The sequence below is a fragment of the Dermacentor andersoni genome, chromosome 5, assembly GCF_023375885.2.
Source record: "Dermacentor andersoni chromosome 5, qqDerAnde1_hic_scaffold, whole genome shotgun sequence".
NCBI lineage: Eukaryota > Metazoa > Arthropoda > Arachnida > Ixodida > Ixodidae > Dermacentor > Dermacentor andersoni.
This window is the reverse complement of record NC_092818.1, coordinates 189,369,435-189,395,684: the sequence shown is the minus strand read 5'-3', so window position 1 is coordinate 189,395,684 and position 26,250 is coordinate 189,369,435. Positions and strand designations below refer to the sequence as shown.

The 26,250-nt window shown below is 46.8% G+C and overlaps 1 protein-coding gene across 1 annotated transcript in view; it reads left to right on the top strand.

Moving 5' to 3' along the window:
* LOC126532312 (ATP-binding cassette sub-family G member 1-like) overlaps window positions 1–22,239 on the top strand; it is a 40,194-nt gene extending 17,955 nt beyond the window's left edge. The window contains exons 8-13 of the mRNA XM_050180000.3: window positions 2,733–2,878; window positions 4,249–4,350; window positions 6,540–6,708; window positions 10,413–10,513; window positions 17,208–17,363; window positions 21,696–22,239. Coding sequence (XP_050035957.1) covers window positions 2,733–2,878; window positions 4,249–4,350; window positions 6,540–6,708; window positions 10,413–10,513; window positions 17,208–17,363; window positions 21,696–22,052 — 1,031 coding nt within the window. The 3' untranslated portion in view covers window positions 22,053–22,239. The remainder of the gene's footprint in view (window positions 1–2,732; window positions 2,879–4,248; window positions 4,351–6,539; window positions 6,709–10,412; window positions 10,514–17,207; window positions 17,364–21,695) is intronic.
* The last annotated feature ends 4,011 nt before the right edge of the window (window positions 22,240–26,250 follow it).

The following is a 26,250-nucleotide window of genomic DNA, read 5'->3' as shown; positions in this document are numbered from 1 at the left end:
GCTGGCCACCATGTGTCTGAGAGGCAGAATGTCCGCCCTCCTACTTTCCGATGCGTTGTGTCTTTGTCAATCTTTGAACGCACTGCTTTTCCAGTCGCTGGGGCAGCACTACGGCGACGGGAGCTCTCATCTCCTGCTGCCTTCTTTATGGCTTTTTCTTTCAGTGCCTTTAGTTCATTCTTCAATGAGGGAAATCCTTTATCCGTTGCAACATGTTCACCATCACAGTTAGGGCACCGATATGCCTGACTTTCGCAGGAATCTGCATGGTGATTCCCACCGCATCTGGCACAGACCAGATCTCTTTTGCAAAAGCCCTGAACATGATCAACCTTAAAACACTTATGACATTGCAAAGGCCGTGGTACGAAAGGTCGAACAGGATAGCGCACAAGTTCAGCCTTTATATGACTAGGCAGCTTTCCAGAGGCGAAAAGTATCTTCATACACTTTGACGAGCCCAGCCTTTGAACGCTAATTATTTTGCATGGTGGCGTGCAAACGATCATGTTCTTAAACACGTCGTCTTCGAGATCCAAGTCCGCATCAGATACGACACCAGCTGCTATATTTGTACCCTGTGGTATGCAGGGACGTGTGCGGACCCCACAGATATCAGGCAAACCAAGTAGAGCTTGCACCATCTTGTCATCAGTTGTGTCAACAGCAAGGACATTTTTTCCTGGGGTTCACGCAAACCTCTTGGATTAGTCCAGGGGCAAGTTTGAAGAAGAAATCGTTAAGTTTCTGTCGATAGATAGCATTGAGGCATAAGCTACTAAGCGCCATCAAGCTACTGTCGTAGTCTTGATGGCGCTGTATATGATAGTCCCTTCACTTGAGGACGATGCCGGAGACATCCGTCTTGGACGGCGGTGCTTGACAGGTATGAAAGCATCCGAATATTCCGATCTTGAGTCAGAAAGCTCGGAATCAGCAGCGTCGGATCCTACTGACGAACTGAGCCGCTTCCGAGCCGCGGGCGGCCTATGCTGACCGCCAGACGAGTCCAAGATCATATCTTCCACGGCAAGCTCCGCGAGGAGGGTCTCCCAGCAGTGTAGGATTCTTCAGGGTTGAGCACAAATGTCGTTGCCTGATACTGATGCACGAAAATAATATAAAAGAGAAAGACTACAGCACCAGAAGAAAACCAGCAACCGAGCACAATAACTTCGTAGTCGTCCCGGTTTGAAGTGCCACACCAATTCAAATCACTCAAATACTCAACTACGGTCGTTTATAGATTTAACTTTGACCAAGATTCGGTCTAAGGTTGTGACCGAACCAGTCACAGTAATCACAAAGCTACCGTCACGGCCATTACCAAATGATGAAAATAAATACATTTACCCTTGTCTAACGCTGTTTGATATGCTACAGCTTCGCTGGTCATCCACCTTCAGAGAGTGGAATGGCTCCTCAATTTTCTTTTTTATATTTTCACATCTGAAAATTCAACCTAAAATTTGTTGCAGTGCAGTGACAAATATTTATAACGCCTTTTCTCTTTTTAGTTCTAACTGAGCAATGAGATTTATGAAGTGATGCCAACTTTTTTCCCCTTCAGTCCACCTCACCCGTGTGCTGTTGTACTTACTAAGTGGTTGAGAACCAGCAGTCTGCTCGTACTTCTGTTGAAAGAATGCCCATACTATGTTCCATAGCTACTTCAGAAAGTGGCGTAGTGGAGCTTTGTCGTGGCCTCTAGAATTTTAGATAGTTACTGTTCCGAGATTGCGTTTTCAACTCCAGCTGTTGGGAACCATGACAGCGATTGTGTCGCGATGTCATTTGTGATGTTACCTCCTTTAGGGCTTCTCGCGCTTCGTCAGTGGTTGGAATGACGCACCGCCCGCGTTATCATAGGAACACTTTGCAGTGAATGGTAGATAATAAGAGTGGCATAAAATCGAGCGGAATTAAGGCATCGCTGCAAAATCGCGGCGCATGCCATACGACCTCATACTAAAGGCAGGAAAAGCTCGACCGTGTAATAACTCCGCTGCCATGGTGACAGAGGGGTATCCGTCTGCAGTGATCGGTGAGGCTTGCATGCAGTGAGCTATAATGGTTACCAAGGTCAGCATAGTGCGTGGCTCGGAATAAACAGGAAACATTGGCCAAGTTAATCTTACAGTGGTTACTTGAGTTAAGTCGCGCGGTTTTGTACAATCGATGGTACAATATCGATGTATTTCTTTTTGCCCCAGCTGCTTAGATAGCGAACCTATGATCGATAGTATCGATAGCAGTACCGATAGGTATGCATCACTGCAGCGAAGGAAGCCTTCCAGAAAATATAAGTACGGAAGGAAGCCGTACTTATATGTTTACTTATAAGTATGCTATAAGTATGTTAGGAAGCCGATGCGAATTGATCGTTTGTAGGCAATGGCGAGTTCATAACAAATCAGCGTTTAAAACGAGTCGAACGCCCTTATTTACAGCACGCTGGCGGGAATATTTTTGGCACATGTTCAGCGTGATACCGAAACCGAGCGCGCCGAGAGAGCGCATAACCACGCCTTAATGTTGCAGTGTGGAGGGACACAGGGCTTACATACTGCTTTATATAACCAAGTGTACGCAGACTCAACGAACTTCAACGGACGGTGAAATAACGAAAATGAATGTAGCCTTACATTTATGCTGTGACCTACACAAAAAGCGAAACAAGGACGATTCCAGCACTAAAGTTAAGGCACGTGCTATTGACGTCTATTCATTAGTTACAGAGATAGCCGCTGGAGAACATGGAGGAGTGAGAGGGAACTTGTCCAAGCTGTTCATTCCCGATCAAGTCAACCGTGACAAAAATAAATGCACTGATTCTTTCAAGTTCAGCCCTCATGGAGGACGGTTTATGACTGAGAAGGTACGTTGTTTATGTTTGCGACCTATTTATATGATACGCATTCTGGCATTCGGTTACATAAGTTGCATCGTGCACCCACACAAGATTTCAGGTAAGATACGTGTCAACGTGCGGCTCGAGGCTTCCAAATTAATGCAGCGGCAGGTACGGCTGTTCGATAGATCGATTAACCTTACGATTAATCGATTAAAGCCTATTTTCTTTAGATGGCGATTAATCAGTTAAGCTCGCATGGTTCTGTTTCTCCCAAGAGCTAAACACCGAGAAACTTCGAAGTCCGACTGCGCCCACACATGCACGCTGCACTTGCGGCAAAATGTGTCGAAACGTTTAATTTTCCGATTCTGGATATTGTGCGCCGTTCTTTATTGGTCAGCAAAGAGGCATAAAACCAGCGGTATCTAATACTTTCCTTCGGGGCTTGAACGAGGCAGGAGGCGTGGTGCAGAAAGAAAACTTTTTTACCTTTTGACAGAGAACTCAATGGAGAAGTTATGATTAGGTGCATTAAGATCGCCGGCAAAAAAAGAGCATGTACGCGTCGCCACGCTTGCAAAACTCAATGTGCATTTGCGCAGAGTGTCGTTCAAGTAATAATAAAGGCACCTGTCGATTCAAGTAGCCCAGCTTTTATTTCTTCAGTGTTCGTGCATCCTGGCAAATCACTGGGTTTGATCTTTTTATCGCCTGTGTACGTAAACCTACAAATCCGATTATTCTTCAATTATTAATTATTATTATTATTATTATTATTATTATTATTAATCAGGGTACAAATTTTAATCGGCGTCAAGCCCTGTTGGTAGCAGCTATGTCGGGTCCTGCGCTTTCATGATGAAAAATTAATGAAAGCGTGCGATGCGGCCAAAATCGCGACCCCTCGTACGCTATTAGACACCATTATTAATTGTTTTCTGTTCGGTGGAGATGAAACCTAAGATGTCATCTCACGGTAATTAAAAATAACAGGGTATACCAAGTGGTTATTGTGAGCCTGAAGGTATGACGATTGCTCACTTCTGGAGCACCGGCACCCAACTTTGGAGATCTAGGGACTGAAGGAGCTGCAAAGGCTGTACAAAACGTGCAGAATATGTAGATTACGCTCAAACGAACAAAAAAAGATTGTATGTAAAAAAGACTGACTAAAGTTTAACTAAGTGATAAAAAAGCATCGCTTAAAAGCATCAGTGTGAGAATGTTTCTTTCTCTAAAATTTATTATCAAAACAATCAACACCGTAAAACATTTTTCGGGCTCTCCTGTAAGACCTTCATTAAAACTGATGCCGTGATTTTACCTGTCAGTTTTCACCGCATCTTGCACTGTCGCACGAAAGGCTTGTGTCCTGGTATTTTCACCTCCACCAGGAAAAGAAAGAGCAAATGCATCAGTACCGGTTCCGAGCAAAATACCATCGGCAGTTCATGACACTGTTGAAGAGGTGCTTCATTTGCATCACTAGAAACAAGGTGGGTGTGAATTTTTTATCTTACAAGCAAGAACCTTTCGTAAGTTTTCTTTGTTACGTCATTAACCGCAAGTATATAAACCAGGACAATGCAACATCTGAACTTAAACAGAAAAAGAAAGAAAATTTATTTATTAACCCGTTCTTGTTTTCTTGCGTTCGAAAAATCATTTTTAGCATTCAGTGGCGATGTGACTGACAAACACGGTCTTGATCATTGTGGCATAAAATGGCTATGGTAAATTGCGCGACATTTCGGAACGTTATCAGTATTAAATGATGAGTAGGAAATATGTGACAACCTTCTTTTTTTATTGAAATGAATATTAGGAGAGGTTGGCGCCTTTATGGTGGCACCGGCTACTCCTTGTCACTTGGTAAAGGAAACAAGTTTGCGTAAAAGCGGAGAATAGCGACACGAAATATGGCACTCAGTACAACACTGGATGAATAAAATATACAGTCCAACAGTACATGAGTCGCAAAGCTCTGTGCATTAGTTCAGTCCACGTACGCATATATAAAGTCAGATATTTTGAACAGCCAAAACACACAACACATGTAATGCACTGCAAGTACAGAACAGAATTATACATATTGCGTAAAAGTTGCGATCACCACATAAAACAATTATGGACCACGAACAACGTTTGTGTTACTCAGTTAGCGTATTCGGATCATATGATACCTAATATTTTCCCAAAATGGTGGTGTCCTCTAAAAACTTTTTCAGAGCAAGAAGCGCTCTTTTTTGAAGGCCCGCAGTTGGCCATGGGCCAAGTATCTTTCTTAGGGTGAATGGTCTTCTGTCTAACATCAACAAATTTGCTTGCAGTACCCTTCTTTGTAGATCATATTTCATGCACTCGAGAAGAAGATGATTTACATCTTCGTCTGGATGGCCACAAGAACACTGCGGATTAGAGACATGTTTTATTCTGTACAAGAAGTGTTTTGTAAATGCAGTACCAAGACGCAGGCGGTGTACCAATGTTTCGAATTTTCTGTTATCTCTTAGATTTTCCGGCATTGATAAGGTTATACATGGGTCTATAAAGTATAACTCCGAGTCTTTTGTTTGCTGATCAAACCAGGTAGTTTTGCTGAGGCGACAAGAAATCTGTCTCAGGAGCAGACGGACTTCACTACGCAATAGGGGAAGATTGGTTGTCTCCGCGTTATTGTGCGCCAGATTCGCAGCTGCGTCCGCTGCAGTATTACCAGGAATATTGCAGTGCCCAGGTATCCACTGGAATGCAATTACGTGGAATGCAATGACAACCTTTATCTGGCTGTGCCTGTGACCAGAACACTGCGCTCGGTTTCCCTAGCCTCAAAACGTTTGCAGTAAATTTGCATTGGAATATTAGGGGCCAAAATTACAAAGCTTTTCGACCCGTCGCTTTCTCTCTAACATGTCGAGCGTACCGATTGGCTAGCATCTGCTCTTCCGAATAATTTTAGTTTAACAACTCTTGGGAATACGGTCCCCGATCCTGAAGCTGTTTATACCTTAGGAAATCCAACAGCGTCGTTTTGTAACAACCGTACTCGCATAAAACCAAATTACTTTAACACCTGTGGCGTATTAGACAGTTTATCACAAACAAAGAAGTGTGCACTGTTCAGTGTAGCAAAAGCCACGGACCTTGTCGACCATTGTAAAATAAGTTCTGCACGAGTCTCCACTTAAATAATGAGCAGTAATATCGAAACGAACCTCAAGTCTACGCAGCTGCCTAAACAGTACACCTCGACTGCGTAACCACAGCGCTTCTGGGACACAAACACAGGCCCATTTCGTGTGAATGGCGACACTAAGGTTGTTCGAACTCCCTGACCAGCACGACCGAGAACTTTGTCGCGCTCGGTGACACCTTTGACTCGCCCGTAATGGCCCAAAACAGAGACTGTCTTTTCATGTAAATAAACGTGTTTCCCATCTGTCAATCAATGCGATGGAGGTTCACAGTTGGAATAGCACAAGTACAACCAGTTTGTATATTAAAACAACAATACCTTCACATAGGCCCAAATACTATTCGACTTTCTTTACTTTTAACTTGGCCTCGTGATAATTTCCGTTACACTATGCTGTTATCACGTCATTGTGAGCACAACAAACTGCCCCTGTAAAAAATGCAAAGTACACGAGTGTGACTAACCGTTGCTCTTCCTTTTCTGATGCAGGTTACCACGCTCGTCCGCATAGCGGCATCTTTGTTCTTCGCTTTCCTGTTGTCCATTTTGTACTATGGTTGTGGAAACAGGGCCGCTCAGATTCGGGACACGGCTGCCTTGTTTGTTGTCACTACGTTCGTGTTACTGCTGGGATTCGTAAGCAGCACCGTACTCATACGTGAGCACAACGTGGTCACCTCTCTTCTGGGAAACAATCACGCGTTTAGCTTTTGAAATCTGCCACTTCAGCATGCATGAAGTGATAGAATCTGAATGGTGATAAAAAGCGAAAGACTGGTTTCATCGTAATATGATGCCCCTGAGTTTGCTTGCAGCGCCTTAATATTAAGCTGTAGTGGGATAGCATTCACACTACCCTGGTGGCACCGACGGCTAAAGTTGGAAGCTTTGCGTAATTTCCGCTTGTTGCTCTGGGCTGCCAAATCACGTGTCCTCTGGACTATCTCTTCCGCGTGCAGCAGCTTCTCACCTCTAGTCACGGCGGCTCTGTAATGATCGTGCGTCCCACAGCGTAGTGTCGAACAGTCTGTGTCGCGGCCCAGCGATGTAAAAGCTAGCTTCCATAACTCTGTGCCAAGAGTGCTCCGTGCACATGTTATGTGGTCTGTTAGGGGACTATCAGAGAAGGAACACGCATAAAACAACTATACAGAGTATTGCGCTTATATAACAATACAACAAATTCTCTTCTACAGTTCACCCATCACGATTATATGGCACTCTGCAAAGCGTGAAGCATCGGGTTCGATTTCTGGCGGCCGCGAAAAGTGCAATACAGCGAGTCACAACGGAAAAACACCGGTGCGATTGATGTTAAATGCACAATAATGAACCACAGGTCGTCAAAAATTAATCAGAAGTTACGGCATCTTTGATATATCCAACATCCTGCATCGTGGTGTTAGATACCATCAATTATTATTTTACACAGTTCTTCAATGTAATTTTACGTCCCCTAACAGCTCCTACGTGGTAGATGTAGGGATGTCGAAGATATCTGGCTGTGCGCTACGCAACATTGTTCCCAAGAATGAACGTTGCAATCAAGAAGAATAATAATAATAATAAAGAAAAACAACCTTCTAGGGTTTTAAGGGGCCGAAACTACGATCTGATCTTGAGGTGCGCCTCCAGATTAATTTTGACTACCTGGAAATCTTTAACATGCACCTTCTACACAAATCTTCTACACTGCACGGTACATGGGCGTTTTTGCATGCCGCCTCCATCGAAATGCGGTCGCCGGGGCCGCGATATTAACCCGCGATCTCACGTGGCTAGCCAACGCCGTACCCAGAAGACCCTATGGCGTGTATTGACCCTTTCTGTGGCGGTGCTGTCGGCACTTCGATGTCTGGTCACGTGGTGAAGCGTCCATTGCTTGCCTCATTTGCCACCGCTGCCTCTGTGTTTACAATGGTTGTGTATACGCCGGAGCGGCTTCGCAAACCTCTGTTTCGCAAGATATAGTAGACGGTGATTGGGTGGATGACACGAAGCTTTGGCCACAGCCTCAGAGAACATGTAAAAGCGCTTTCGGAGCTGATTAAGCTATGTCCAAATGGCGCGAGCAGCGTATATGGTGCTTGTTCTAAAAGCGGGGCTAAATATCTGTTCCAGGCTATTCAAACTTACCGCTTATGACTTGAATCAGGATCAGCGTGTTTTGCTCTTATTTCTTTGTTTGACAAACACTTTGAAGCAGCGGCTTGTCACGTTTCCGACTCAGTAAACTTTCTCGGTGCGGTCACCATCTGATTGTTTTATGCTTGATCGCTCGCTCATTTCCGATAGATTTGTGCTTATTGCGCCCACTCACTTATTCTTGATACGTTAGTGACAGAGTGGGTGTAAGCTTGCGTGCCAGTTGAGGTAGATGTGTGTAAATAACGTGCGTGAAACTTACTATGATAGGAAGCGGCACCACTCCTTTTGTCATTGTTTAACGAGCGGTACACACTCTTGCCGACGTTCCGAAGTTGAAGTCCTTTTTTTGGAGGTTAGCGATGCAACGCTGGCGGATGAATGAAGTCTTTTATTCTTGGGGAATGTAGTGCACCGTCAAGGGCCGGCAGAACAGGTTATCCTTATGTAGCAGCGATCCGTGAGCTAGGTCACACAGATTCCTTCCATTCCTTAATATGCCACTCAATATTTTCGCAGCCAACTACTACGCACGTCTTCAATCCACCGCTCGACACATTGCAGCACACTTGGAGCACAATGAGCTAGCGAAAACTCGCATTTCCAACGGCTGATCACACAAAAGCAAAGTAGAAGCGGTAACAGTTTCGTATGCGTGTGCTGTCGCTGAGGTGACGTGCGGTGCGTCGCCGAAAGCGCCATCTCGTTTCTACGGAACGAACTGCTTCGCGAAAAGGGTCAATAGTAAGAATAAGCATTGCTTAAGCACTGCACTACAAAGAAACAACATGGTGCTGTAATACTGCCCCTAAAAACGAAAATATGATCCTTTTCTCACTTAGCGGCTATGGCGTTGCGCTGCTAATCTCGACGTCGCGGTTTCAATTCCGGACCACGGTGGACGCATTTCGATAGGGAAGAATTGCAAAAAAACGCTCATGTACCGTGCGTTCGGCGCAAGCTGAGAACCCCAGGTGGTCAAACTACTCAATTTAGAGTCCCCCACCACAGCGTGCCTCTTAAGCAGACTGTGGTTCTGGCACGTAAAACCCAAGAATTCATTTATATTTTTTGTTTCAGAAGCTGACAATGCCTTTGCGTAAATTATCATAGCGCAGCATGAAAGTTGTAATTCTTTTTAGGACGTGGAGATTTATATATGGCTTAACTGGTAGTACCTTAAAGATGCCTTACGCTACGGCCAGAACAGCGTGCGTGCCACGTGATGGTTATGAGTGTAAAAAGCATGAATACGAGGATGAAATAAGGAGTATGAACAGACTTGACAAGGCGCAGAGCGGCATCACAATGCTGCTAGTGCATGCATCCATCTCCCCTTTCATCTTGATGTCTTCGTGTGGCAGTTTAAATCGCGGTTCTTCACTTAGTGGTAAGAAATTTATTAATATTATTGTTCGTTGGGTAAGGTATAGGCGGTTGGAAATTTCTGAGCGATAGTGTTACAAACTACAAGTCAACCGACAACATTCCAATCGATCGTTTAACAGGGAGGGGCCAAATTTATGGCATCCTAAGAGGTAAAGGTAAGCGGTAACTGCACATAAATTGTGTCTTCGAAATAAAATATCTGGTTGAAAGTGCGCGTTCCGGTTGATAGCCCCCTGTGTGTGTCGCAATACACCTATGAGCATTTCGCGCTGACACACGCACTGCAAGATATATAAGCCTTTTTATGTCAACTTATAGTTTTCAGTAGCTACTAACAAATCACTAAAGAAATTAAGTCCTGACCGCGTCATTATTTTACCTTATTTTACATCAGTACATTAATATAATGTATTTATTACATGTACATTTTGGTGATGCTTTTCGTGCCGTTATTAGTTAGTTGTATATTTTCCCTTCTTTAAAAGATAACATTATTTTCTCACTTATTTTACATTCTCTTAAGCAGTCGACAATTTCGATAATGTATTCATTGCCAATTGCGCTCATTGGGCAAGATGAGAACAAGGATTGTCTTAAACTTTCTATTTGTCCTCCATATTGGCACTTGGTATATCATGACAGGCGTTATATACTACACGAACGATAATAAGAATGACCAGAGTGTAGGGCTAAAAAAAACAAACAAATTTTCGTGTTCTTTTTTCGGCGTGTATTTTCCTACTGCAGAGAGACGTGTGCATTTCTCGCATAGTTGTGGAGATAAATCAAGCACATGATTGCATTTCCTCGTTGCGGATTCAATTTCAGTTCCCTTGGAGATTGACGTTGTCATGCGAGAGCAAGGAAACAGGTGGTACGACCCAAGTTTGTACTACGTTGCAAGAATAATCGCCGAAATACCAGTTACGGTACGTACTGTACTTACAAGAGCGCTTGCCTTCTGAATCTTTATTAATTCTGAATTTCGCATGTACATCACTTCAGGAAGAAGTAAAGGAAAAAAATTAGCTGAATCTGGGCATGGTTAACCTGTAGGACTTCAATACCACGTGATCAAACATTTTTACCCTAAACACACATAGTATGCAAAATACTGTAGTTTAACGAAAAAAATTGCATACGGGTAATTGCTTACACCTTGTTTTTGTTCAAGCAACATAGCAACAAGGTCACCTAGGAGGTTAGAATAAAAATAACGAAGCTTAATAAAAAAGTGGAATCCAATCCACGCTGTGAAGGTGGTTGGACAGCGAAGCTGTAAACGACTAGAACGAGCACCCATTGCGACGTAGGTCGAAATTATTCACGTGGCGAAATTCACATGTACTTTAACTAATTATTAGCCTTAATCATTTTGACGGCCTTCGACTTGCGTCGCTACCTCGTGCACCTACAAAGAGTGTTCCAGAGAGAAGAGAAATTTGCCGTGCCTAGCATGCACGTTGCTCTTCAGGAGTCCTCACTATGAGTGGTTTTCTGATAGCACTGTCACAACACAAGTCCGTTATGTTATGACAGTGCTATGGCGTGTCACAACACAACAGTCAGGCGGGTTATTTTACGTACGAAAGTGCAGTTACCTCACTCTATGCTCCGTACGCTGCAGTCAAGCCGCCGCCGCCGCCGCGGAAGCTCGCGCCACAGTATTATTTACCGCGAAATTTATTGGGAGAGCGCTACGTCCTTCGCATTGTATGTACGCGCAGGAGCGTGCTATTGTCAGTTGTGTGGATCGGATGTGTAGCGACCGTCCGTCACTTCGCTGTCCCCGCCGTCGGGGTCATTGCCCCCTGCTCCAAGCGAAGCGGCTGCCCGACTGGGGTGCCAGCATTGCCATTCGGCAAACCTACCTTTACTCTTGAATAAAGCCAGCCGACTCTCCATTATCAAGCTGCCAAAACGTGTATTAGTTGCCTCCGCTTAACCGAGCTCCCGACAAGTCGTCACCCAGGACACTTACGCCTTTTTTTTCGAACACTAGCCATGGACGACGCTGCTCCTACTCCTGCTGACAGAGACGACGCTACGATTACGTCTCCTGTCATCGGCGCAGAGCTTCAGCTTCCCAGCCTTTGGCCCAAGAATCTCCGAGCTTGGTGTAGGCATGTACAGACACATTTTCCTCTCCGGCGTATCGCTTCACAGACAGCAAGGTACCAGCACGTCGTCGCCGCGCTGCCCTCCGACATGACCGATGCGATAGACGATTTGCTGTGCTAGCGGGCACGCCTTTGGCCACAGCATACGACGACCTGAAACGCAAGGTCCTGCAGCGCCTCGAGCCATCGCAACAGAGTAGGCTCCAACAGCTCACCTCCGAGGAACTCGGCGACCAACGACCTTCACAACTTCACCGGTTGCGTCATTTGCTGGGTGGCCACTCCGCAAACGAGAGCCAACTTCCAATTTTGCGCGAGCTGTTCTTGCAAGGCCTCCCGCAGTCCGCACGCATGGTGCTGGCGGGTTCCGGCGAGACGAGTCTCGATCAGCTAGCTGCACTCGCTGACCGCATATGCGACTGCTCTTCTGTGGCACAGCTACCTATCGCCGCTGCGTGAGTGTCAGAGCCAGGAGACCGACTCTCGCGCCTGGAGGAAAAGTCGGTCGGCTTACCAGTGCACTAGAGAAGCTGACGACTGATGGCAATATTGGCGACCAACTTCGGCGCAACCATTCGCCTTCAGTCTCGCAGCGCACCTAGAGACTGGCTGCGGCAGTTCTGCTGGTACAACCGTCACTTTCGCGAGCGAGCAAGTCGCTGCACCCAGCCCAGGACGGGAAACGCACCGGCCAGTCGCTAACGGCAGCATGTGACATCGGCCCTCGCGCAAGCCGCCTATTTTTCGTAGTCGATCGCATCACCGGCACCCGCTTCCTCGTCGACACAGGAGAAGAGCTGTCTATAATTTCCGCCACGGCCGCAAATAGCCAACGCGGCAAGTCCACATCCACCCTCCACGCAGTGAACAGCACTGCCATCGCGTCGTATGAGCTCCGGTAAATAACGCTAGACATTGGACTCTGGCGCTTGCACAGATAGGTGTGCACAGATGGGAGGAATCCCGATGCACCAGGTAGACGTGCACGTGCTAACCATATAGCGGCGAAGGCGCGTCAGCCCGAAAAGCAACTTTCTCGACGACGATGGTATGAGTGGTGCGAGAATCTTGGATCGGGCATTGGAAACAGAGCACTTTGGCGTACGTTCCGGTCAATGGAACGCGGTCATAAGCAACCTGACCCTGCAGCGAGCGTTAGGTTAGCGATGCAGAGTTCGCCACATCAATTTGCAGAACAGGCTGCTAGAGCGTTTTTCCCGAAATACGATCAAACGTCACCTATAAACTGCCCCGAAATTGATGAGTCTGGCACAACCTCCAAATCCGAAATATCCAGCCCTTTCAGCATGGCCGAACTAATAGCGGCGATTGAAACTTCGAAGCAACGAACAACACCTGGTCCCGATGGTATTCCTTACGAGGTTTTCAAGAACATGGAAGGAGCAGCTCTCGACGCACTTCTTCAGTCTATTAATAAAGTATGGGAGACTGGAAACATTCCACCTGATTGGAAGCATTCAATTGTTGTCGCGATTCCGAAACCCGGAAAGTCTCCAAATAGCCTGCAGTCTTTACGCCCAATTTCACTAACCTCAACTGTCTGCAAACTCGCTGAAAAGATGCTGGCCACACGAGTTTCCTGGTGGCTTGAACGCCACGATAAATATCATCCTGCTCAAATTGGATTCCGTTCTTACTTGGGATCTGAAGACGGACTTTCTATGCTATCAGACGATGTTTTACAGGTTTCTCCACACAGTCACGCTGTGCGCACGGTAGTAGCAACAGACATAACGAAAGCTCATGACAATATAGACCATGAAATCATTATATCCAACCTCATCGACCTGGGACTTCCACCGCGGGTGATAAGATTCATCTACTCATTCCTTCAGAATCGCACATTTGCGATTAGAGTAGATGGAAGGCAAGAAGGATACTTCACATCGAACAGAGGAGTCCCACAAGGTTCGGTTCTGGCTCCTCTTCTCTTCAACGTTGCTCTAATACCTCTAGCCTGGCAACTACATCGGATTCCAGATGTGAGGTTCTTAATCTATGCGGATGACGTCACTTTGTGGTCCGTGCATAAAGATATATCTAGACAAACTCAACAGCTTCAAGAAGCCCTTGATGTGCTGAACAACTACGCTCGGAAAGCAGGGTTGGACATTTCCGCCCAAAAATCAAGCTATGTTGTGGTGGCCAACAAGAAAGGGCGCACAAGAATCACGCAGCACTCCTTTACATTTAGACTCGGCACAGTGACAATCCCTGAGGCTTCTGAGGTCCGCATACTGGGTCTCGATATTCACCAATCCGGCAGTGGTGCATACTGGCTCCGTAAAACCAGACAGAGTTCGACAAAAACACTTCACCTTATTCGTCGCATTGCAGCAAAAGCAGCTAGAGCTCGTACTGACGTAGCTCGACTGTTGGTGCGTGCAGTCTTGCAGCCACGAATTTTATATCAAGCACAATTTCAACGGCTGACTTTGGCACAGCTGGCACAGTTGGAGACGATTAATCGCGATCCTATGCGCACAATCACAGCACTGCCCCGCATCACTCCAATACCAACCTTACAGGAACATGCCCAGCTCAACACAATTGCAGAGCTAATTTTGCAACGTGAAAAAGCACGTGAAATAGAAAAGCAACTTATTCCGGCTGTCGCTGCGTTGCATGCTCATTTTCACCGCGGCTCTCGGATTGACAATCAGCCCTATCCAATGCCTCCCTGGGAATTCACCAGCATCACAACTAATAAGCCAACGAAGTTACGACGCAGCGATACAACAGGTATTATTGACGAACACAATACCGTCGATGCATCATGCGTTAACACCTGCAAAGTCTATACGGATGCTGCCATTCTCCCAGACGGCGGAAGGACATCATTCCTGAGTACTACGCATAATTCCATCAGCGGCCACCAGCGCTATTTATCTGCGAAAGCCAGCACTCTAGTAATGGAACTTCAAGCCATCCACGACGCTGTGCAAGATGCGACATCTAAGCTGCCTACCATCAAGCAACTAGATATCTTCACTGATTCTTAGCGGCTATTCAGGAACTCAAGAAGGTTGATAAGGCGATGGAAATCTGAGAGACAACACACACTATGAATAGTAAGACTGCTACTTGCGTCAAGGTACACTGGATTCAAGGCCATTCAGCGAACCCTCACTACATTGCTGCTGACCAGCAGGCACACTGCCCTCCTAATCCTGATCTTCCGCCTATTCCCCTCCCACCTCAACTCCTTAACTCGCTCCGAGCCCGTAAAAACTTTCTCCGGCAGGACACACGCGCTCTTATCCCACCGTGTGTCTGCTCCCTCCCCCTTCACCTTACTAGGGCGGAGGAAGTTGTGCTTAGGAGGCTTCGGGCCGGGGTGGCCCTTACACCGGCTGTTATCTCAAGGTGGAACTGGTCGCATTTACCACTGGGTGCTACGTGTCCATACTGCTCCGTTCCTGAGATGGAAGCAGATGCATACCACCTAATATGGACATGTACTGGTTTAAAATCGGAACGCTCGCGCCTCCTACTGCAAGCCGGCCTCCGCTACAGTGTGACAACCAGCTATGACCGCCGGATACATGACAACAGATTCCACAAAACACTGCTTCAATTCATACACAACACAGGCCTAACAGCACAAATATAATACACATATACGCATCAAGAATTATGCCTTCAGGGCAAGTCATTATCGCAATAAAAAAAAAAAGACGGGTGTTTGTGATCACCGAAGTCAGCTTTGCCATACTGGGAGCGGACTTCCTCAGCCATTTCAATTAACCTATATGTGAGTGTTTGCGATCGGCGCCTAAAGGATAACGTCACACCTCTCGATGAATTTGGCCTGCAGTCCAACCTCACCTCATCTGGCATCCGTAGGTTCGGCCGGCCTCAACGTACGACAAGATACTTGCTGAGTACCTGGCTTGGCTTTTTCACCCGTTTTCGCAGTCAAAGGTTGGAATACAGGCACGGAAGCAAAGGGCACGCCTGCTAGCGTTGCGGGGTGCATTTTCGATACCAAACGCCAGCTGTCGTAACTCATTGAGACGCCCGTGCTGTCGACCTGTATCGCCGCTAGAGATGTACTGGCTAACGGCTCCGTTCCTTACGAAATTATGCAATGAATCAACAAACACTACGTAAATACAATCACTACAACAAATATATGCCATCGAGCACATCACTCCTCTAAAAAGCGAATAGCTTTCTTGAGGCCGTTCGGCTATTGGCTTGCATTTACGATCATCGTCGATGGAATCCGTACAGATCTTTTCTCTGAGTTTGCAGTGTCTGCAACATCTCTGCTCTATAGTTGCTTATATAACACAAATTGACTATGTCACTGTCAAAACTGTTGTGTAAGATCTGTTGCATCTGCCATTTTCCCGAATCTGCCGCGTGCACTTTGCTTGCGATGGCGCTTATACGTTCTTATGTTAAGATATTTTGATGGGCAGGTTCTTATTCTGACAAATGATACATTTCACACAAAGCGCAAGGAAATTGACTGTAGTGTACGATTTTCAGCAAAGCGAATGAAATAAGCAATGAAAATAGATTAGTCGAGGAAAGCTCTAACGCGCTGTATATAGCCTGCTCTAACCCGATACTTGACAGACGCGTCAAAGACGTACACGTACTGCGTACACACGAACGCGTGTTGTTCTGTCCGAATGGTTAGGCAACAAAAAAGCAAGGTAAGACTTCTCTTTATTAGTCTCATTGTATACGCGACTGTGCTTGCAGGAAATAAAACGCTCCCTCAACAAAGCAATGGTCGCTCCTCACTTAGCTGCGTTCAGCTACGGTATCAAGCGTTGAAACAACCTTCTCGCCCTTGTACTCCTACCGACGTACGGCGTTGGGTGGCTGCCATTGTGGCGGTCTTGGTGCGGAGCATGCTGGACCGGCTGCGCCAACCTTTGGGCTCTCTGCCTGCAGTTACAGTCAGACTTCGAAGTGAACGATATAGCTTCCCTGCGTTGTTATCGACTCTTAGCCATTCTCAATTTGGCCGCTTCTCTCTCTGTAGAGCCTAGCTGTCAAATGTTCCAGCGCGGCCCTATTCCTGAAGTGCTCAGGCCTGAATTATCCTTTATAACCCTCCTGTGTGTCCCTGCCGCGTGCATGCAATCTTCAGTCTCTCCCTCTTTCCTCTTTCTATTCACCCTTTCTTTTACCCACACTATAAGGTAGTAAACCGGACACTCGTCTGACCTCCTCCTCCTCCTCTCTCTCTCTCTACAGCGTGGTAAAGAGTTTAGTAGCGGTCCCGATACACCCTCTACGGGATTATACTCTTCCGCTTACATCTTGCATACATGCACAGAATTTCAATGCAAATTTGTTCGGTCCTTGCACCGCCGCTACGCGTATGATTAAAGAAAGTAATTACTGCGATCGGTGTTAATTCTGTCAGAGAAATGAGAAGAAATGTCATTATCAAACTTAACAAACAGGCATTTTGTTTGTTCGAGTGTCTCACAATTTGGTGCATGCCATTTGTTCACAGATTGTCTGTCCTCTCTTGATGATTTCCATCGTCCATTGGAGCACTTCTCAGCCTATGGAGTTGTCGCGGATCGCCATCATCGCACTTTTCGCTGTCCAGATGTCCTCAACCAGTCAAAGCATTGGTTACATTTGCTCGGCACCTCTGAACCCTGAGGTAAATGCCCGAGAGGAGATGCTGAGTAAGCTCGAAATTCGAATGGTGCTCTTATCTAATATAACAGTCACATGTGCAAGCTTGGCCCTTTTTGCTGTACACGTAACTCCTTAAGTTGCAATATCCCCTCTGTGACACAAGATTGGAAAATTTTGACAATAGCTAAATGGTCACAGTTACTGATTTCTTGTTCTGGTGTGCGCAAAGCGTAAGATGAAATCAATAAATCAGAGCCACACATAAGGAGAAGTCAGGGGCTTGAAGAAGCCTTTCATGCGTTGTGTGATAAAAAAATGACTTGATTTTCTGAAGCTTCAGTTCTTTGTGCTGAGTTACACTGACATAAAACTTTAGTTAGGGAGAAAAGCACCGTGTACTGTAAAGAACTTGTAGAAATACCTTTTTGACATCGAAAAGATATGGAAGATACAACGAGCATGCGAGAATCTGGCTTAGGCGAAGGTTCCTTTAGTCCTTTCAATTAAATGCTTTGCAAAGAGGTACGTTCTGCACACAGCTGTATTTGATTTCCAACTTGTCTAGTTGTTCACACCTTCTGCATTATGCAAACGCAAGTTCATGTAGTCGAATGGTATGCGAGGTTGATGCAGCAATGACTTGCAGGATGATGCAACGGTTTGCGAGGGGTGAAGAAGCATCGTAAGAAGAGTACTAAACAAAGTGAAACCAAGAAAACTCTTCTTTAATGAAAATTGGAAATTTCGCCGTAAAGCAAATAATTGAAAGAGATTGCGACATTTAGCGTTGCAGTTCAGGGGTCTCAGAGCACTGGCGGAGTGAGGAGTGCCGCTAACAGCATTGTAGGCATCGCATCTCGGCTACGGTGGATCTAGCTCGCTGCTGCACGAGATGGGACCGAACGAAAACCGCCGGCGTTTGTCAGCGCCAGAAAAAGGGATTATTTAGTTTACTGTCTGTACCACTCAGACCAGTGTATGCAGAACCACGTGTTGTGTTCGCAACTGCTCAGAAGGAGCGCTAAAGGCTAAACCACAAGGAACAAATTTTCAACAGATTTGTGGCGTCCGCGCCGGCCGGTGGGTGGCACGCGGCATCGACACTCAACCAGTTATATATACGGCTATCAAACACAAGGTGATCTCGGCTTCGACAATCTTAAGCTTGGTGCAATATGGCCAGATTCCCTTAAAGACCTCGATTTTAGCAGGACAATTTTACAAAAATCTTTTGCAACCAGAACAGTTGTTCTTACTTCATAAAGATTTCTTATAGCTTTGAAACTTCTTAAAAACGTTACCTGCGCCGGAAACGTTTGGCACCCCAGAAGTGGCCAACTCCGCGCACATCACATCCCTTTTTTACCTATTTTTGTGTCGCGGCTTCCACAGGTCTGGTCGTGCCTCCACGCAGGAAATAAGCACATCATTGTCGATGATGCCGTACAACGTCGCACTGTTCGCCACGACCAGAGCACACAAGTTGTGCACAAGGAAGGAATCAGCTGATACACTAGTCACGTGGACAAGGCCCTGTGCCTCGCGGTCGACAAAACCAGAAAATCTGGTATCCGAGCTAATCTATATGGCGTGGCGCGCTGTCTCGGAGGTCACAGTTTGCTTGCCTGTTGCTTCGAATGCCCCTTTCGCCTGTGGCGAGAAAATTTGGCATGGTCTAGAGTGAATGTATATGGCTACCGCAGGGAGCCAGAGTTGGCCTTCTGTTTTCCACGTGCTGCTCCGTTGCCATTGGCCAAGCGCAGTCCGGTGGAACTGTGGTCCCATGCGGCATTTTTCTGCTATGATAATCTTGCACCCAAAACATGCGAGTGGCCGCTGCTCAACCCTCCGATTGTGACGACACGTCGAACAGTATCGGGGATAGAGGTGAACTGCAAGAGGCCCGTGTACTGTACGATCAAAGTGCATGCTCAACGTCCCCAGGTGGCCTAAATTAAGCTATCCGGAGCCATCCACTATGACCTCCATAATAGCTTTAGTTGTTTCGGAAGGTTAAAATAGTCAAACACCATAAACCAAATCAATACATGCGTGTGAACACTGAAGCTAAACGACTGAATTCGCAAGCCTTGTGGGGTCGCCTCCATCCCCCGAAGCAGAGTCGGGCAGATACGGTGTTCCACGAACTCGGAGGTAGAGGACAAACGCGCAAGCCGAACGTGTGACTCGCTCTCGAAGGAGGAAATGGCAGAAGCATAACCACGTGACTACAGCCAACGTTAGTTATTTCGCCTATCCAAAGCTCCCGGCGCTCTTCCCACCGGCGAAAGCGCCGGTGGAACGAGCGTTCCCCGAGGCGCGAGCATGCAGTGGCATAGGTTGCATAGGTTACGGTGGACCGTCGCCAACAGTGGCGATGCTGTGTTGTGATAACGTTGCGGGAAATGCTTTAACCTCGACGACTGCTCCGACGACAGGGCTCGGAGCGCTCAGAGCACCCGAAGATGCAGGAGAGCGACAAAAAAAAAAAAAAAAAAAAAAATGCCGAACGCAAGGCGCTCACCCTCTTTCAACCAGCCGAAGACGACGAAGCTCGCTAGAGTGGTCTAGAGCACTCCGAAACGGCCAGGCGAAGATGCCATTCGTGAGCCTTTCAAAAGCGCCGAGAATGCGCTAACTTCTGGTGGAGCTGAGAACGTGACCTGAATAAAGTCGTTGTTATGTCACAGGCCAGCCGCAGACGCGAGCACTTTCGCCACAAAACAAATGGTGGTATGGTATGGTATATGGTATGGGGTTTTACGTGCCAAAACCACTTTCTGATTATGAGGCACACCGTAGTGGAGGGCTCCGGAAATTTCGACCACCTGGGGTTCTTTAACGTGCACCTAAATCTAAGTACACGGGTGTTTTCGCATTTCGCCCCCATCGAAATGTGGCCGCCGTGGCCGGGATACGATCCCGCGACCTCGTGCTCAGCAGCCTAACACCATAGCCACTGAGCAACCACGGCGGGTGCAACAAAACAAAGAAATCTCTTATGAAACAAGGCGAGAATATTAAAAAAATGTCAACTTAAATGCGCTAAAAACGGCGCACAGCATGGACACATACGCAAGCACTTAATTAAAGAGGCAGGCTAACTAGATTCAAAAGAAGAGGTAATGAAGAACTAAAAAAAATTAAATAATGAGGTTGTAAGTGTGAAAATCACGATCTGATTATGAGGCACGCCGTAGTGGGGGACTCCAGAAATTTGGACCACCAAGGGTTCTTTAACGCGCCTAAATCTAAGTACACGGGCGTTTTCGCATTTCGCCCACGTCGAAATGCGTCCGCCGTTGCTGGGATACGGTCCTGCAACCTCGTGCTCAGCAGCCGAACACTGCAGGCACTAAGCAACCACTGCGGGTAGGTAATGAAGAACTGTGGCATTTCCTAAAGCCATACATTTTTTTGCAACCTACTTGAAGTCCCGATCCTGTGCATCCACACTTTGTGTGTTGCGCTCGGCGGATGGTTAAAGAAAAAGCCTTTTGCCCTCAGCTTGTCGGTTGCGGCAACCGCGAAGGTGTAGCAGCACGGCATCACAATGAAGTTCTCGTCTGCTCCGCTAACCCATTAGATCAATCCGTTCGCACGGCGCTGACCATATATACCTCGAACGCGAGCTGCGATGCAGACAGAGTGTGCCGACTGCTGATATCTTCGTGCGCTGTGTCCTCACCGCTTCGCGTTGAAGTAAGATACGCGGACCCATATACACAAAGTTATCTGCGAAAGGGGCATCGAGCGGCGTGCTCTGAGACATTTGCGAGCCCTGTGTACTCGCCGCTTTGTTCGCGTGGAAGCGACAGGCAGCACGAAGGTAAAGACGTTCGCTGCTGCGAGCTCTTGGAGACCTTCTAACCAGACACGCGCGGGCCACGCCTACGCGTGTCCTTCGTGTCATTACTCGTTGGGTTCTCATGATCTGACTACATATATAGCGCAACTGACCTGCTCTGCCAGGGCGGCTTGCATGAACATGTAATAACGAAAATAATAACGAACTTAAGAATGCGCTCCTAAATGTTCCCTAGACAACTCCTAGTCAATACTAGAACGCGTTTTTAAATTCGTTATTATTTTCGTCATTAAATGTTCGTGCAAGCTGCCCCTGCAACCAGTGGTTCTAGCGTAGCGTTAACTAAGCTATACTTGGTGAACGGCGCAGAGCAAAAACAAGTGTATGAAAGTAAATGAAACACAATAAACGATGCTCAACGAGCCTTTCGTCAGAAGTGTACCGTAAGTGCGCTTGTCTTCCCGCCTAATTGTACGCTGTACTTCAACGCGCTTGTTTCACTATGGCTACCCCTTCGTCATTGCATTACATGCTGCTTCCGCGCAGCTGGCTGTAATCGTGGGCCTGGCGTCGGCGGCACCGGTCTTCTTGTTCAGCGGCTTCTTGGTGCAACGCCGGTACCTGCTACCGGCTCTCGCGTGGCTTCCGTACTCGACGCCTATATACTACGCGTACCGAGCTATGATGACTGCGGTATTCGGTGGAGGCCGCGGTCCACTCGAGTGCGACGAACGAGACGCAGATGTACTGTGCGTGCCTGTGGACGGCGCGCAAGTGCTGCACATGCTGGACGCAGAAGACGTGAACTTGGCGGCGTATTCCGGTATTGTGTTGGCTATGGACCTGCTTTTGAAGGTTATCGGGTTCGTGCTGCTTAAGTGGAGGCTCAGGCGCAATAGCTGAGAAAACTTTAGCGCTACGAAAATCACGTCTTAGAAGAAAAAGGTATCTAGCAGTTCATATAGGACACTGCATAGGTCACAGGTGAAAAAAAAATCTAGGAGCACATGTGCATCATACAGCAAGACACCATCAAAGTGTAGCTACAAGGCCTCTCTTCTGAAGATAAATAAAGTATCTTTGCAAACAACTTGCAAATTTGCAAATACACACACGCACATACACACGTGGTCCCATCATGCGTACAATTTTTCCATGTTTGCGGGTGCTCAACTTTTCTACAAAATTGCAGACGCAGCTTCGACGAGCCGAAACCAATAACAACACGGATAATCACACATGCCATTGTGCGCTGCCTGTTTATTAGTTTTGTTTTGTTTTGTTGAAGTCAAGAGTTCTAGCCCTAAAAACGCTTCACGATAACAGCTTCTAGGTTGTTTTACTTTCTTTTCCACGAAGAGGACTGCATAAACCGTACGTCGGGAGCAATTTAGTTTTCCATTAGGTGTTCGCAAATGCGAAAATCGCACCCGATCCGCCCATGATAACGAAGTTTATGCTGATATTAGGAACTTCGAAGAATTGCTCTTGACATCACGCTGGTTCTTTGGAAGACTCCGGAGGATTGCAGGCGTCGTTTCTTCATGCTTGATTCGTCCCTAAAGCTGTGCTTATCATCAACTTTTTCGCGGCGCGACCATACACCATGCCTACGACGGGGGGTGTGGCCTTCGCAAGTTCGTATGCCTTCTCATCGGAATGGTTTGATCCTTTATATGCGACCATCCAGCACTTCCTTTTGCACACACGCTTCGACGTCCGATGTCTAACGTCGACGCTAAACCCGTGAAAATGCTGCGCATCGTCACGTGTGCGGGTAACTAGTGCTCTCTCTCTGTCCCTTCTTTCCCTCTCATCACCACTATAGCCACTTCCCATGCAGTGTAGGGTAACAGACCGGACGTGTGTCGACCTCCCTACCTTTTCTCTCGTCTCTCTCGCTCTGTCTCTGCGTCCAACGTCACTCTCTCCGGATCTCTCCCACTGCCGACTGGACGGTCGGCCCTTTACAAAGGCGAAGATCCTAGGTACTTGGTTTCACCAACCATCAACCCAGAAAGCTACGCACGCTCGAATAATTATAGTAATGTCAACGAACATGAGAAGGTGGTTATAGAATTAGGGTTGTGCTAATATTAGAAACTCTCGACTAACGAATCGAAATCGAATAGTATCCTATTCGATTCGGTCTTCGAATCGCATAGTCACTACTGTTGAAGTTCCACCTAACGAAAGCCGATTTTACGAAGTACCCTATCTAACGAAGAAATTTCCGTTCCCCGGCAGGTACCCATAGGGATCAATGTTGTCATCAACGCGAATCAAGAAAGCTAACTTGGCCGAACTCGATTTAATGAAGTTCTTCCTGAAATAAATGAGTAAGAAAATCGGTGACTTCTTTCTCATTTTGACGCAGACGGATTTTTCTTGGAGCGTGCACTCTAAAGCTATCGCGTTAAAACATCAAGGCGCCATGGTCATGGCCTTAGCTTTGTTTTGACGAGGCTGCACGCACCACCCATGCACGGAACATCGGACTCAACGCCGCCTCGGTAGCGGTGGTGGTTGCTTTCGTTATTTCATGGTTTGTGGGACAGACTGCTGGATTACCGGCCAATGCAATACCGCGATAGCTTTTGCGTATCGCTACGTAACAGCTTTAGGTTTTTTCGATTTTACGACCTTCCAGATTTAACGAAATAATTAGAACGGGGTAATCAATTTGTTATATAGAGTTTTAATTGCATTCATAAGTGCAAATATTTTTCGAACATTTCAGAAACTCAGCTGCACCCAATGAAACATAAGATTGGAGCAATGGTATGGTAAATTTTCACCCCGGCGTGCATAGTATAGACCTAAAACATCAGGACTTGCGTAGTGGAGCAGGCTAAATCGCTTGGGCAGCCATACGTTACAGGCTATACATACAGCCATCATTCACAGTGCCTGAAGAGTCCTGTGCGTGCGAAGAAACATCTTGCTAGGTCTTATAATGCTCCATTTGTGCTTTCAATAAACAACACTTGATAACGTACTATGTAGTGACAGAAACTTGCTAGCTTGAGAAATACTAGGATGTGAACATCGTTTTATAATAATTGTGGTAGCGGCGGTTCATTATTCGAAAACCATTCGATTCACTTCTAGCACTAATCGATTTGTATTCAATTCTATCTAAAAAATCCATATTCGCACAACCGTACATCCTATGCAGTTCGCAGTTGCAGAAATTGTTGCAAAATGTCCAGTACGAGATGGCAACATCTGAAATAGGCTTAATGCGGAAACTGCACGAGATCCAAGGCAAGGTACCGTTGGCCGCTAAAGGCTGCCTGATGTTCGTGCGTTGTTAAGAACGGCCCGCTGAGGTGCAAGTTTTGCCAGCCAGTTGCGACAGCGGCGTCAACTTTTCCTGGAAAGCAACCATCACCCTCTAGCCAAACGGCGTCACTAAGTCTACTGTGTACCAAGGACAATGCGCCGCGTCCGCCATTCTGCGTCGCAGGATTGCCGAAATGAGTTCGACGAACCAGGTTTTGTGACTAAACACGCCACCGCAGACCCGGTCTGCCGTGAGCAAGGGAGGTCCCGAGGGAACGTCTTCGGAGGCCCCTTCCCACGCGCCTTTCATGACGCAAGACAATGGAGAACCGGCGGCCGCGCTGCGGGGGTCAGCTCGGGGAATAGGATGCGCCTTCCCTGACGTAAGCCCCGAGTTCTGCGAAGACCGTCTGACGTCGGTGGGGACCGTGAACCTGTGCGGAAGTGTGTGTGTGTAAGCCCTCCCGCAGAGAGGCGGCTTGTTTACGATGATTGGTCGAACGTTTCCCTCACCTAGGGATTGAGGGAGGACCGAGAGTTTGTAAACCGCTGTTGTGCGGCTGCTCAGTGTACTTTCTCTCGCAGTCATGCTAGACTGATGAACTGCAACGTCCTTATGCAGATACTGTAAATAAACCCATATTCCTCGTTCTCGATGAGAAGCAGTCCTTCCCTTCAACATCGTCCTCAGCGGGGATAAGTTGGACGACGGCATGGGCCAGCTACGATATAATTCATGCCTGACTCCAATCTTGACAACTGGTCACGAGCGGTGGGATTGACCTCCCAATCCCCACAGTGCGTCGTGGGTACGCTTATGAAATTTCAGGAAAAGTTCAGCAATTTGTAGTTTCAAAAAATTCTTAGCTTTCGAGTTCCACCTGGATATAAAAGCCTGGTGACAAGCAGTTATCAGCTCATTAAAGAAAATACTCAAAAAGATGGCAGTATAACAAGAATCGCCACTTTGACAAAGGTCGCTGCACGTTTATAGCGAAAAATAGCCTAAATGTGTAAAGAAATTCTGGCGTGCTGTTTTTTCACAAACACGTCAATTATAGTACAACAACAACAACAACAACAACAACAACAACAACAACGTGTTTATAAACAACCCTGGCTGTTATCAATTGCTCTAAAGATTCCATCAGCATCAGCGCGCGCGAGTAAAACCTTCGACACACTGCAGGCATTTTGCTGGAATCGTCTTCGCGACGCCGCGGTGACACTCTGCATTCATAAAAATCGCTTCTCGTTTTTAGCTGTCAAGCCGTATACATCCATTTTCGGTACTGCCCTCAAATTAGTTATCTGACGGCTATAAAATAAAGCTTAACCCCAGCTGTTGGAGTCTTCAATAAAACTTCGGTTGGGGCTAGTTGGTACATAGTATGTTGAAGGTGAAAAATTCAGGGCGAACACCCAGCACAACTCACGAAGAAGAGACGAGCGCCACTGCCTGTCTTGTATCTTTTTCGTGGGCTGTCCTGTGTGTTCGAGCTGAATTTTTCACTTTAAATATGTTGGAATCTTGTCTAAGAACTTGCAACAGCGCGATACACCAGGAGAGAGCGAAATGACAAGGGGATAAAACGTAGGGAGGTCAACCCGGCGAGCGCCCAGTTTGCTAAGCTGCACTTGGGGCATGAGGAAGGGGGAAGGGAAAGCGGAAGAGAGGCAGAGAGAGAGGGCACTGCGCGCGGAGAATAAGACGCTCTGAAAGACTATAAAAGGTCATTGGGGCCGATGAACTTTAATGTTAATAGTGTTATTGACATCCTGGTGAGCAGCACAATATCAGTTAAACGTCATGTGA